Source organism: Rhea pennata, chromosome 16, assembly GCF_028389875.1.
Source record: "Rhea pennata isolate bPtePen1 chromosome 16, bPtePen1.pri, whole genome shotgun sequence".
NCBI lineage: Eukaryota > Metazoa > Chordata > Aves > Rheiformes > Rheidae > Rhea > Rhea pennata.
This window is the reverse complement of record NC_084678.1, coordinates 3,871,224-3,885,616: the sequence shown is the minus strand read 5'-3', so window position 1 is coordinate 3,885,616 and position 14,393 is coordinate 3,871,224. Positions and strand designations below refer to the sequence as shown.

The following is a 14,393-nucleotide window of genomic DNA, read 5'->3' as shown; positions in this document are numbered from 1 at the left end:
CGAATGCATATTATGCAAGAAACCATATAATCTAGGAACATCTTTGATTTGGCTGCTGCTGTCACAGACATGTATTTCACAGAGAGGCTTTTTCTCGTTCGTTCTTACTGGTTTATCATTTGTGCCTTTGTCATTTTGTTCCTTCTTCTTCTCTTCCCAGCCTCTTCACAATGAATCTTCATTTTCCCTCTGACACACTTGTATCTAAATTTCCTTATTTCCTGCCTTTTTTTATTTATATCTGTTGCCTGGTGATTTGATCATGCTGTGGAATACAGGATTAGCAATCTCCGTGTCCTTGAGTGCTGCTCAAGGACACCTGTTCAGCAAGTTGCACAGTTTTCTTCCCCACTTTAACCCCTTCCAGTGTGGCCATGTGCTAATAACAATAATAAATAACAATAACTTTAAATATCTCCGGCACTGTATTAGCAGGACATTGTAATCTTCGTTCTTCAACAGCTGGCATGGCCCTTTCTAAGAAGCTTACACAGGAATCTAAAGAATGAGACTGGGAAAAAAAATACATACTCTTTGAACTTTGCAAATAGTTTAGCAGCTGTTCCTGTAGAGATAGCTTATACTTCAGCAGAAAGTGAAATGCTAATTCAGCCATTATCATCAAATGGGGTACCTGTCTTTGTAATCCTCCTTCAGCTCCAGTTCCCGTTCAAGGCTTGCAGAATCCCATGCCTCGGTGCTATTTTTTTCCATTAACACATATAAACTGGCATTCACAACGTTATCCAGAGGGGTTTGAAGGAACTGCCTGATTTGACGCTAACCAGAACAACTGGAATGAACCCTGGTAATTCAGTAGGAAGGATTTTGCCCTGGCACAGACACAGTCGTCTGGCCACGGACTCAGCCAGGTTACAGCTCATACCACTGAGCGGAGCTGCTGCCCCGCTCCCATCCTTTCTCCATGTTGGTCAACCCTTCTGCAGGCAGTCTCCACCTGAAAGTGTGTGATACTTAGCTGTGGGTGGCTGTCCTCACACGGGGAGATTTTTTTTTCTGGTTGATAAGTCCAGGAAACTCCCTGGAGCATGCTGACAAGTTGCTGATGGGTTTTCTCTTCTCTGGTGGTTCTCTTGTCTCTCACTGATCATCTTTCCGTTCCTCGTTGCCTTTGGAGCAAAGGAACCATCGCTCTGGTGTCTTGTGGTAATGGATCATAGGGGATCACAGCTAGCGCAGGAATTTGTGGGAGGTTCTGGAGCCTGCTTTTTTTCTTGAGTCAACATTTAAACCTACAGGCATTTCATAGGAAGTCTGGCAACAACTTAAAGTCATTCCTAGATCCTGGAAACTCAGAGCAGAGGCATCAAGAAGTTCCTGAGCAATCTGATGGATGAACTCTGGATTAACTTAAGGCTTCCCATCCACATGCGTGTGACCACGTCAAAGGGGGCAGATGCAATGCCATACAAAATCAGCATTTCCAATTGAATTTATGAATCTGGGGATTCACTGAGGACACAAGGTAGCAGAGAGAGTTTCAGTTCATGGCAGCCCTGCTTCAGCAGGACCTGTTTGGTAATGCTAAGTGACTCTGTGGCAAAGTGCGTATGTGATTTTCCCATATAAATGCACAGCCTGGAGAGTAATACAGCATTCATACTCAAGGGATAAATTACCCAACAGAAAAATTACTCGCTCAGCAGAAAATAATAGATCATCCGTCTAATCAGATACATCTGCTCATTGAACCTGATACATCACCAAGTGACAGAACATGGTATGTGTCTGCGGCAGGACGCATGAGTTTGAGACCAGCTGTAAAGCTGTATCAGGATAGAGTCGTCACAGAGAAGAGATCCTGTGAGAGTTGCATGTGTCAGGGTACTGCCCAGTAGCTTGGCCGTCGAGTTGCCCAGTTATGGCACTGCTGCAGAAACCTGTCAGAGGTGAAGCTCACCCTGGCTGCAGGTCCCTGCCGTTGCTCCCAAGCCTTGGTAGGCATGGACTGGAAGGGGCCAAACAGCTGCCCTAACCTGGCAGGAGGTCTCTGCATCTCCTGAACATGAAGGCTGGCTGCATGTTGGAGAATGGCAGCACTGATCCCAGGCATGGCAGACAGAGAGGCCTGGTGAAGACCAGAATAATGATGGGGAACAGGTGAAGGGGAGCGACTGCTGTTAAAAACAACTCTGGAAGAGTGAATTCTCTTCTAGGAAAGCATAATCAGAGGTGTGGAGGATGCACATCATCAGAGGTTCCCCCTATCAGAGGGGGAAGAGACAGCTCTTCCTCTGCTTTGTTTTGCAAGCTGCCACCTTCTGTGTGTTGTCCTTGGGATATGCATGTGTCAGGCGCGTGGAGTGATATATGACTTATATGCCAGTGACACAATGAAGTCATGTCAGAGGAGAGCAAATTTTTTTCAGAAAACTTTAGTCAGTGATAGTTAACAATTGCGTATGAGTTTGTCCCCTCATTCTCCAAAGAATTACTTCACAAAGTTGTTTCTCCATCCGGGGTTATGATGGTAGCGCTCCTAAAACTGTATGAGTAGAGCCTTCCATGTAGATGTCCTCAGGGGAGTCAGATGCTCCAGCGCTCCCATTTCCTAGCTGGGAAGGCCTGAGGCCACGGAGAACTGCTTGAACAGCAGCTTCCTAATGGGCATCCTTGACAAGTGCCAGATGTGCCTAAGATTGTAGGCCTTGGGACTGGGCCATTTGGGGCTTAGACTAACAGAAATGTGCAGAGATGTAGGCAGAGGCAAACATCCTGCTCTAGGGCCATGCTCTGAGGGAAACCAGTCTTGCTGCTGCGTGTGGCTATCTCTGTGGGAGCTCCCTGAGCATGCTCCCATGGGTGTGTGACTGCTCTTCTGACCTGATTGGAGCTTTAGTTAGTTACTTTTAATGGGGGAAGGTCAGATTGAGCCTTCCTCAAGAAGGGATTAAGTGTGATATTGAAAAGAGAGCAAGGAGGTGAGGAAAAGTTGGAAGGGAATAAGAGGGTGATGTAGCCATATATTCTGTATGCATTTCAGATGACTATGTAGAGGCAAAATACAAAGCAGAAGGTAGTGTGACAGATGCCTCCTTGCAAAAAGGATGCGCTTTGAAGTCATCATATATCAAAAAGTCATACATTCTGATGCTCCCAGGAGTTATCTTGAAAGAAAGTGGGTAATAGTTACAAGAAAAACGCTCCAGATTTTCAAGCCAAATAAAATCCAAATTTGGACATTTGAGGAAAAAAAAAGAAAAGAAAAACAATTGGAATCATAGAAAGGAGGGCAAGGAGAGACTTAGGAGGTCAACCAAACCATACTGCTGCCTGAAGTCAGGATCATCTCTACTTAAGCCATTCTTGATGGATGTGTGCCTAATCTGTTCTTAAACCTTCAGTGGTGGAGATTACACATCTCCCCAGGCAATCTCTTCTAGTGCTTAATTATCCTTACGGTTAGGAACTCTTTCTTCTTGCTTAGCCAACATTTCCCTTGTTACAGTTTAAGCTTATTGCTTCTTTTCCTATCTGCAGTAGATGTTGAGAATTGTTTATTGCCTGCTTCTCTCTTGTACTGTACTTGGAGACTGTGGTCTCCTTTCAGTCTTCTCGCCTCGTAACTAAATAAACTGAGTTTTCCAGCTCTCGTTCTGATGACCTTTATTACACCTTTCATCTCTACTATGGACTGTCCTGGGTTGGTCCTTCTCTTCTTTGAAGCAAAATGCCCAAAACTCAATGTTGGCTTCCAGCTAATGCCTTTGCACTTGAGATCAGTTGACTTTGTCCTTGTAAAATCAAGGCAAAACCTCGGGTGTAGCAAGAGAGTGGTTTTGGGGGAGAGTTTGGGTTCCTTTCATCCTTCTCCTGGATTAGAAAATAATGTTCCTTTTAAAGCAGCCAGGCTGGGATGCAGAGGTTACTGATAACAGCTACTCCTGTCATTCTGTGTCTGCGCGACACGGAGCAGATCCGTGGGCGTCAGCAGGGTTTGGAATAATTGTCTTCTCTAATTAACTGGTTATCAAACAAGAACATTTCATTACGGTACAATTACTAGCTGCTTTGCTGAGACACAGAGGTGTCAGGATTACGATCCCAACATATGCTTCTTACAGCTCTGATTTTTTGTTTTCATAATCACTAACCATTTTTGCTCCCCCCCAACCCACCCACTCCTTTAATGACTAATGAATCCTCCTGCTTGCAAATAAGAAAAATAAATCAGCGGGCATGGCAGGTTAGAAAGGAAAATATGCAAAATGTTTTGAGGATCTTTAAATCTGATAAATTACTTAGAAATTAAAATCCCTGGGAGAAAATATGATTTAATTAGAAAGTAACATGGTTTTGTCAATGTTTAAATTAAAATTTTAAAAGGTTATAAATACTGCTGTAAAGCTCCTTGTACACAGAGGAATCATGAGAGGTTCTGCTAGGATCTGCTGTTTGCATGCAAGCCCTGTGTTTGCAAAATGGTGGGCTACATTTTAGCTGTTAAAGATCGTGGACACAGCACTTTGTGGGTGCACAAAGCTTCCTCGCACTCTGGGGAAGACTGAAGGAGTCCTGGGAGGAGAAACCTACCGATGGTCCCAAAACAGACAGACCACACCTGTCTCGGGAAGCCTGGAATTAGTTGGATTTGGGAGAGTATTGGAGGAAATTTAACATGGGCTTCTCCCACCAGCCCCGGCCGCTCAGTGTCAAATGACTGAGGCTGGTCCCTCGTTAAAAAAGACATGAACAGAGGAGAGGTGGAAAAAAGGATGTAACACAAGAGACAAGCAGCTGCGATGGTGATAGGTACAGAATCTATTTATTTATTTATTTGCATTTAGGATAAGCATGTCTAATTTACCTTCCCTCTCACTGTCCGCAGTCATAAATTGCTGGTTTTCTCTGGGCGAGCCTTCTTTATACCTGAATTTGTCTCCGCACAGCTATTGCATACGTTGATTTCCTACTATCCTGAGCAAAAAAGAAAGAAAGAAAAATCCGCTCTTGGTATTTTGCTGTTACGGAGAAAGAAAACAAATACGTTTTCAATTCATCAGGACCCGGCCATGGCCATCGTTTTCCTGGCCTGAGACATAGGAATTCATATTTCATTGTCGTGCAGGCATCATGCCGCGTTTAAGAGCATCTGTTATAAGTAGAGCTGATGGAAAGCCCTCATTTCTGTTTTGCAGTCAATGCCGTAGCGGTAGCGTTGGTGCAGCTATGATGGTCTAAGGACGTAAGTGAAGCAAGGACTGTAGAGAAAGGAAATAGCCTTTATTAGGGCGGCTGGTACGGTTTGAAGAAATAGTTGCTTTTCACAGGCAAGCTCTTCTTCGGGTTGACATTTTAAAATGCAATTTTGTTCTGAATGGAACAAATATAATACTTCCTAAATACTATAACGCAGAAGACAAATGTATGACAACATTCCCTTTTAGAAAATTACCACTTGAGAGTTTCAGTGTGTCAGATCAAAATGTTCCATTACAGGAGTCGAGTCTCCCTGATTTAGCAATGAAAATAAGATTTTTTCAATCAATTTTTATAGCATTTATCTGCAATGATTTAAAACTTAAATTCAAAGAAGTGAATTGCTTAATTGCTGGAACATCGTTTCATATTCAGGTGTCGGTACCAGATAGGAATGTTAGGTGCTACCACGGCAGGCGCCGTGAGATGGTGCAAAGCTACGAAAGCGTAATGCAAGAACGATGCTAAATACAGTTCTGGCAAGGAAAGGCGCTTGCTTGGAGCAAGTTTTAACCATTCATCTCAGAGCCATGCGCAGCGTGGATGGTCCCCCTGCCCGTAACCCGCGAGCATGCCCGTGGCGTGGGGCATGGGCAGTGCAGCAGCAGCCCCGGGAGCTGGCGGCACCACTGGGGCTTCGCCCCGGGCAGGACCGTGCTTTTACTAGCGCTGCCCCGTCCTGCAGCTCTGCTCGGCACCCGGGACCCTCGCGGTGCGGAGGGAGCCGGAGCTGCGGGTGCGCCAGTCCTGGCTGACCCCCTCTTGCCGAAATTTAGGAATATCGGTAGTCCATCCGCTTGAGCAGTGGGTCTCCAAGGCATGGCATCCGCAGGGAAATTTGCAGCGGAAAGCCGCTCAGTATCCACTGCAGACTTCAGCATATCGATTGTTGTAAAGCTGTCGTTGTTTTCAAGCAGAATTAAATGTATGCAAATCTGTTCTAATTGAAATTAACTTTATTTCCTCTTCTTGATGAGGGCTTTGACTTTCCAGAACAGGAGAGGGCTAGTGGGTGTTTTTTTCAGAAGTTTCTTCCTTTTGCTGAATTTTTTTCTTCCATTTTAAAATATTCTGCTCGCTTGCTCAGTTTAATCTGTTTTACCCCATGGGGAATCATTCTGCTTGAGACAGGCTGGATTACTGTGTTATTTTTACATACATGGGGGACCAAACTCTGGACAGAAATAAGACCAGCACTATGAATCTATAGTGAAGCATATCTCATTACAGGGGAGAGAATGAAGAATAAACAATAACTCACTCTTACAAAGTTTCTCCTTTTTTTTTTTTTTTTTTTTTTTTTGAGTAGCAAACTCTCCTGATATTTGCTGTTTCTGTATAAGCCCCAGCTCCCAGAGTCATAAGATTAGGCAAAAATCTCTGCTTTTATATGCCAAGGGAAAGGACTTCCCAGCTGTCAGGATTGCAGAGAAAAGCTGGAGAATGTGAGCTCTAATGGCTTATTAACTGGAAGGCCAAGCAAATGCATCGATAGTTTAGAATTTTGGGAAGTCTCACCACTTTTTAAGCCAATCTCATTATTTGGGGATTTTGACCCGGGTCTTGTACGTGCTCCTACAAGAACCTGGGTCAGATTTTCTCCTTGTTCCCAACGGGAAGTGATTTCATTGATTTCACCCTATAAAAGTTGTGTTGGTTCCTGCCCACCCACAGACAAACACTCCCCACCAAGACGTCACCCCAGTGATTTGGTGAAATGGTGGCTTCTAATCACAGCCCAGCAACCCCTGGTAGAAAGGGGCCTCGTTTTTGAGGCCGTGGTCTCTGGCGGGGCAGGTGGGGAGCAGGTCCTTTCAGAGATAGCACTTTCCAGCACTTCTGGGCCGTGGCTTGTCTGGTGGCCTCAGGAGCTCTGGAGGCACCAACCTGCCAGCAAAGTTCTGCTTAGTTCTTCCATCAGGTGACGCCTGCTATGGCAAACATGCACATGTATCTCTCTAGATAGGCAGAAAACGCTTAGCTCTGGACTGAAACACCTCTAAAATCTCCAGGTTGTTCAAATGCAAAGGCTTTATTTGGGGTAAATTTCTCTCCAATGAGTGGAAACGAGGAGTTTATTGCTCAGCTGTGTGCCCTGGCCCTGGCCCCGCTCCCACGATGCTGCAATGTCGCCCAGCGGATGGTGGCTCCCGCGGAGAAGGTGAGGCCGAGCAGCACCCTACTTTGCTTTATTAATTATTATTCATTGTTTGGTCCTTTCAGGCATATAAGAGGAAGACGGAGGCGGCGAAGAAGGAGTATCTAAAAGCCCTGGCAGCCTACCGGGCCAGCTTGGTTTCCAAGGTAACAGACACTGCGTTTCCTACACGCGTCTCTCTGGATGTGGCAATGATAAATTAGTTGCAACTCTCGCGAATCTCTGGGGAGGAGCAAGTTTATAAGAAATACACTGTAACTGTGCTATCAAAACTAATATCAATGTTAACTACTGTCTGTAGGAGCTAAATGAAATGCTCCGCGGCGTGGTTTGAGCTGACACAGCGCGCGAGCACGCGCCGGGATTACTTTTTTGCCCTTTAGCAAACCGAAAGAAGATCTCGTTTTTCGCGGCACGGCGCGGCATTGGGAGGCTGGGCTCGTGCCAGCCCTGCACGGCCGCCCCAGCGCCGGCTCCGGGATGCGTGTCTACATGGGCTGCTCTTCTGTCACGCTGCAGGGATTCAATCCCTTCCCCTGCCAGGGGTTCTGGAAACGATCTCCATCTCCAGCCCTGGCTGATCAGGATCAGCAGCCTTGTTGGTAACAGGGCACTGCGTTTACATGAGAGAGGCTCATGAGCCTCTCCTGAGGCTGTAGGATCTAACATGCATGCACCGCGAACCCATGGGTCACCAAAGCATCCCTGCATGCCTGGGCGCTCTACACTGAGTCTGGGCTGGGCATGGAACAGCAGAGTGAGCCCATCTGTCCTTTCCCAGTTTTCCCGGTCACATTCCTTTTCCCCACCCTAAGGACGTTGTGCAAGAGTCAGCTCCAGTAACGTGGAGCTCAGCAAAATAATTAATTGACCAAAAGTGCCTTTTTTCAGTAGTGCAGTTCCAGTAGCCGCCAGGCACCAGTGGCCTGCGTGGGCTGTGGTGGCAGCTCAGATGCCAGCTCAGTGACACACATCCCCTGGAAGGCTGCATTTGCCTGCATCGACCTGGCTTTTGTAGCCTTTTCAGGTGCCTTGGTGTATCTTGCCCTGCAGGGCCCCAGGAGCTCTGCTATCACCAGTCCCTGGGACTGTCTTGGATACCTGAGTGTATCTCATGCTGAATGCCAACCTAGGTGTGAGGTGGAGCTGGAGCCACCACTTCTCTACTTCCCTCTCAGTCCCATTCCTTTTGCTTGCTGTCTGTGCTGGTTCTCCTGTCTTCTGCTTCAACCCCCAGGACAGACACTGTATTCCAGGCAGCTGGACATCTCTTTTGTTGATATGGTCTTCCACAGTGTGAAGACTAGGTTTGGTCTCTTGCACTGGGACATATGACTCTGCCACATTGATCCGTTGGCCATGGGCTTTTTTGCCAACCTAGAGCTAGCAGCTCTGCTAAGCTTGCAGACCTTGGGCTGTGGAGCAATCAGGGGCCAGCGTCCTACTGCCTGCTGTAGTCTAGGCACATATGTTGTTTTGGAGCATAGTTCATGATTCTAGCTCTGTAGGTGCACCCTGGCATGGGAAAGGGGCTAGGGTTACATCCACTGTGATGAGAGCTAGTGTGACAGACCTGCCCGTGGTACCACACTGGATGGAGCAGTGCAGGCTTTATGCACCAGTGATGAATGTGCAAGAAGAATCAGCCTAGGAAGGAATTTGTCTATATCCTGAAGCTATGATGGCCCTGCTGAACAGGGCTGGGACCTCCCTTTTTAGATGGAAAAGCTTGGGCTTTGTCATGAGGAAACAGCTAATCTCTCCTCCCAGCTCTGAGTCATCTTTGCAATTTCTGCTGAGCACTGCAGTCAAAGCTGTTCACTTCTGTGTGAGCAAATGGGTTGGTGAGTTAGTTTTACCTTCTGACTGAAAACAAAAGCCAGGACTGTATCTGAGGAAGGACAGAGAAGAAGGAGGGGAGACAGTGAAGGTCCCCACCTCTCCTGGAACATGAGCTCCAAGAGAGCACCAAGATGTTAGAGCCAACAGCTTGACAGCTCTTATGGCTACCTCCTGCATGCCTTAATCCTTCATGGCTTTACTCCTCAAACCTGGTTCTTGTTGCTGCTGCACATTCAGCTGGTACCTTTCAAGGAAGGAGTCATGGTCTCAGATGATGAGAGCATCTCTGTTGGGGTGTCTTGGACAGAGCAGTGGAACAGCTCTGCTGTGTTTGGCTGTATGCAAGCCCACAGAACCACTGAGCCTTTATGGGGTTTTCGGCATGCTCACAGCTCCTGGGCACACTTGGAGCAGTGCTATTACTCCCTGGCCGCCCTGAATTGCAGAATGGTACTTGGGTGTCTAAATGCGGTGTCTGGTCCTTGCTCCCTGAATGTGCTGTGAAGTCCCCTTCCACTGTTAGCCGTTTGGTTGCCTTTGCTGGTTTCAGTTCCCTCCGTTTTTTGTGCTAGGCTGGCGTATATGTCCTGTGTCCAGGGCTCTAGCAGAAGCACAGTTCATATCATACATGCACTGCAGTCAGTCAAATGGCTCTGGAGGAGCTGCAGCCCGATTGCTCCTGGCTCAGGCATGTGGCCTTGGCTAAAGAGCTTTGGAGAGCCTGACCACACACATCAGCACTGCTTGGAAAATGGGGCTGTGGAGACGCCTCTGTCCCCTCATGACACTTGGCTGCCTAATATTTGGCAAGGCAGCAAAGTTTTGCCTGGGCAGCAGTGCATTTTGGCTGTATATGATACAGCATCCCAAGGAAGGCACTGGCCCATCTTGGATCCCAGCTGGGGTGGTGGGATAGGGCTTCCTTGGTGAGCAGGGAGCAGCCTTGCTCCCGGGTGGTATGTGGAGAGTCAGCCAGGCTGCGCTGCATGAAACAGAGCCCTCTCCAAGCCACCCATGCCGTTCCTGCTGCACAGGGTCGCACTGAATTGTGAAAGTGAGCCAAATCGCTGAAAGGGGAATGTAATTACCGAGGAGATAAACATGAGCTTCATGCCCTGGACAGCATCCTCAGAAGCCTTTCCTAACTCAGCTGCACTTGAAGGTTAACTGCTATGGCGAAAAGGTCAAAAAGGAAATAATCTAAGTCGCTTTCATTGAGTTAAGTGTTTAAAAAGATTCATAACTGCACTGCTGGATGTAAGACTAGCTTTGCTGGATATTCTGATGTTGGTATTCTGCTCGTGCTGTGTACAGTACAGAGACATGGTATCTCCACATACAGCCAGGAAGCGGTAATCACTGTTGTGGAGGGTTTAGAGCAAGAGTTTGAAAGCGTGATTTTCGTATTTAAATACTCTTAGAAGTGAAAACCTTTACAGGCAGAGAAATTATTGCTGCAAGGAGAGGCCTCTGAACCAGCCAGTGTGCAGACAGCTTAGCGTGTCCAGGTAGGGCAGTGGCATGCGAGCGGGAGGGAGTGCGGCACACAGGTCCCACTGACAACTCATCCCCCAGCTCCCCAAGCCTCCTCGGCCATTGGGAGGAGAGTCACCAATAAACATCTGCATACCCAGTGGATGCTTTGAAATCATCAGCAAAGTGTCAGACAGCACTTGGGGATACTGTGTACACGTGCACACACGTGAGTATGTGTATTAGGTTGTTTTCCCCTCTAAGACAATCTTCTTCACCTTGGTACTATGTCATATTTGCAATATGTTATCATCACATTTGGTTGCCACCATCTGCAGGATCCATGAGGATATGGTGGTGGATCTGAAGACATAAAGCCTTTGTACAAGCACCATAGCTGCCTGAACTGGCAAACAGAAGAGAAGCAAGGCCAGATATTTGAAAAGGGGATGGAAAGGACTGATTTTCATGTGATGGGCTTATAAGGTCTTCCTGGACCTTCTGGAAACCTGTGAGGGTCCTACCCTGGACACCTATTGCCACGCTGTGGGTTAGTGTGGAGCGCATGGAGTCACAGCACAGTTTCCAAGGGTTGCTTGCAGTAAAGTGCTTTACTGGAGGCAAGCGGAGGGGTACAGGCTTCTGCACATGTAGAAGATATTAGTGACATGCATGTACCTCTGCTACATCAGAAATTTGATTTTAGGAAATGCTGAGGATGAGCATCTCTGATTGAAGATACTTAGGAGGTTGTAGAGGCATCCAATTTAAGAAAAGTGCCCTTGTTGTTTCATAGCCCCCTTGCCAAGATCTGGCACACCTGGGACTCCTGTGTGTCTGCAGAAATAACCGCTGGCAGCATCCTAAGAAAGAGCTAGTCTGAAGGCAGTGAGGAGCAAAATTGGAGGGAGCCCTGAGCGGGCAATTGGACATTCAGACACAGGGGAAATGACTTGTAGTAAGAGAACAGCTAGTGTTTGCCCATTCTCGTTACTGATCTAATTATCTTCTGGGAGGAATGCGGTGAGTTGATAGAGAAGGTTTTTGGCTTCTTTTTTCTTTTTTTTTTTACTCAGTTTCTTTAGTGATCGATCCTTTGGAGAAGTGCAACTTTGTTTTGAGTAAAACAGCACAGTGTGTTCCCTACTGCAGGATGAGAAAAAGGATCCGGAGTATCTCTATAGGGCCCATCTCAGGAAAAAAAAACCTCATTGACCAAGCCAGAAAATGTCATGTTGTTCTTTCCTTTCCCTGCAGAGATGAGGCCATCATTGTGTTGTACATTGCACAACCCTATCAGGATTGCAGGAATGCACAAGATTAAGAAGGCAGAATTTTACAATCCCATTTGTTCTTTTTTGGAAGAGCAAGTGATTCTGTCACCCACCTCCTTGGACCTGAGGAATGAACTGTAGGCAGACAGTTTGCCTCCATGCTGTTTAATGCCTCTCCTGTGCTCTAGTCTCTGCCGAATCCGTGGTTCAGTTACTGGACTTTAATTTCCAGGCTCTGAATACTGCAGCCAGCCTGCTTTAACATAACTAGGCATAGCACTAGAAATGCCTGCACAGGCCTGGGTGGGACAAGAACAGGAACCACAGCCTGGACGTGAGGGAGCAGAGCCAGCTGGAGGCATTTGCCATAGGAAAGAAGAGAAGAGTGTATACTAGCCCTGGTCTATGCATCTGACGGAGGACTGGGTGTATTATAAAAAGAAAAGGGGATTGAGGAATAGGGTTTTGCACCATGATCAGCACAAGCTCCATGTGGGCCTCTCTCCATAATCCCTGCTTCTTATTTGTTCTTACAAGCTTTCTCTGCATGGCTGGAAAGGAACGCTTCGTTCAGCCTCTGTTCTCTTTTCCCACAGAGCTCTGCCGATCAAGGTGAGACGAAAAGTGCCCAAACCAATCAACCTTCAAAAATGATCCCACCAAAACAGCCCATGTATACCATGCCACCGCAGGCCTCGTCACCTTATCCTGGATTAGGATCATTCCTGTCCCCATCGGACCTCCAGAACTACCGTGGACACCCCCACCCCAGCCTCTCCAGGACCCTCAACTCCAAACCCATGTTGCCCAGCATCAGTGCCTCCCCACCTCCATCTTTCCAAATCAGCCCTCCTCTTCACCAGCAGCTGTCCTTGCACCATCCGCAGAGCTCCATCCTCAACCAATCACTCAATATGCAGCAGGTCCCACAGCAATCCATCCTGTCTCCTCCCATGGCACTACAGGTACAGCCCCCAATGAATTCTTCACCTCCAGGGCAGCAGGTAAGTGCTCTGGCTCTTAGGCACTGCTCTAAAAGAGAAAGAGGTTGTAGAACATGAGCTGCACCATGTCCCCTCCCCCATGGAGAAAGTTTTCCCAAGGCGTGGAGACTCAGCCAGTGTGGGACGCCTCAGGAATTGCGGTTGTCCCAGGAGAAGATGCTTGTGTGCAAAGTCCTCCAGTGTTGTCTGTAGGGTCCCTCTGGATTTGTGTGATGATCATCTGAAGCGATGGCTTGGGTAGTCAGGGCCCCCTCTCATGACATCACTAAGAGAAGGAAGGGCTGGAAGATCATGGGATAATAGCAGGGATCTATGTGGGCTTTACCCCTAGGAAGACAAAAAGGAGAGAAGAACTATAAAAAACAAAATGTAAAATTAGTAATTTTTCCTGGAGCTGCCTAGCAATAGGAGAAAATCCTTGTTGTGGCAGAGAGCTGCAAGGATGAAATGTAAGGTTAATATTACCAACATAACAACAAAACAAATTGCAGAGAACTGTCTGATGAATGTGTAAAACCTGCTCAAGGAAACCATTCTTGGTGACGTACAAGCTTGCCTAGTAGCCCACAGTCAGAGGATTCGGTCTGCGGTGTCAAATTTTCTCTCCCTTAAGCTCGGTGTTAAGAAAATATATCAGGAGGAAAAACTGTCAATCGCAGAAAGCACTCCCCATGCCCTATAGAGAGCACGCCAGGATATGAAGAAAGAAATTAGTGATTTCCAGAGTTTATCCATCTGCAATATGAACTGGACAAACTATTCATAGTGAAGGACATATGCTCTGAAATTCACAGCTGGTATAATTTACTTGATGATGCTTTTAACTGTACTGTTAAAAGTACAGTTTTTATTCACCCAGCTGTTTGAATAATTTGTTTCACATGCTTACTAGATACATATCACAAAATTCAGAAAGTACTTTAGCACCGAACGAAGCTTTTTCACCATAATTTGACCCATTCAGTTAAGAGACTAACTTTGAGAAAGCATAAATTATTAATTTGGGATCCTACATTGCAGTGGAATAAAATAAAAGGAGAGGGAACTCGAAGCACAATTATCCTTGACCATAATAAGAAGACATTCCACACCTGGGAAGGTCAGATCCTAGATCACATTTTAGTTTCTAACCTACCCTGGCTCTCTCAAATAGCTTTTGCAGCATAGTGATTCTGTTTTGCCTATACCTAAGTAAAAGCGACTTCTGTAAACATCAGTGATAGCCTACATCCAGAAATAGGAGGTCCTCATAATCACTTTAATTGGGGTGTTTGTTGTTGCTATGGGCAGCATTTTTTGAAGCTTTGTTGCATGTATGTTTGTTAAAAAAATCAAGTATAAAAAACCCACAGTATCTTCATTTGGGTGTTTTGGAGGAAATCGTATTTCTGAGCAGGTAACTACCTTGACTTATTATTCGTA

At 46.5% G+C, this 14,393-nt stretch overlaps 1 protein-coding gene across 2 annotated transcripts in view; it reads left to right on the top strand.

Moving 5' to 3' along the window:
• Window positions 1-14,393, top strand: part of TOX2 (TOX high mobility group box family member 2) — a 150,918-nt gene that overhangs the window by 127,632 nt on the left and 8,893 nt on the right. For both annotated transcript variants that reach the window (XM_062589218.1, XM_062589219.1), the window contains exons 6-7: window positions 7,444-7,524; window positions 12,564-12,971. In XM_062589218.1, the coding sequence (XP_062445202.1) occupies window positions 7,444-7,524; window positions 12,564-12,971 (489 nt within the window). The remainder of the gene's footprint in view (window positions 1-7,443; window positions 7,525-12,563; window positions 12,972-14,393) is intronic.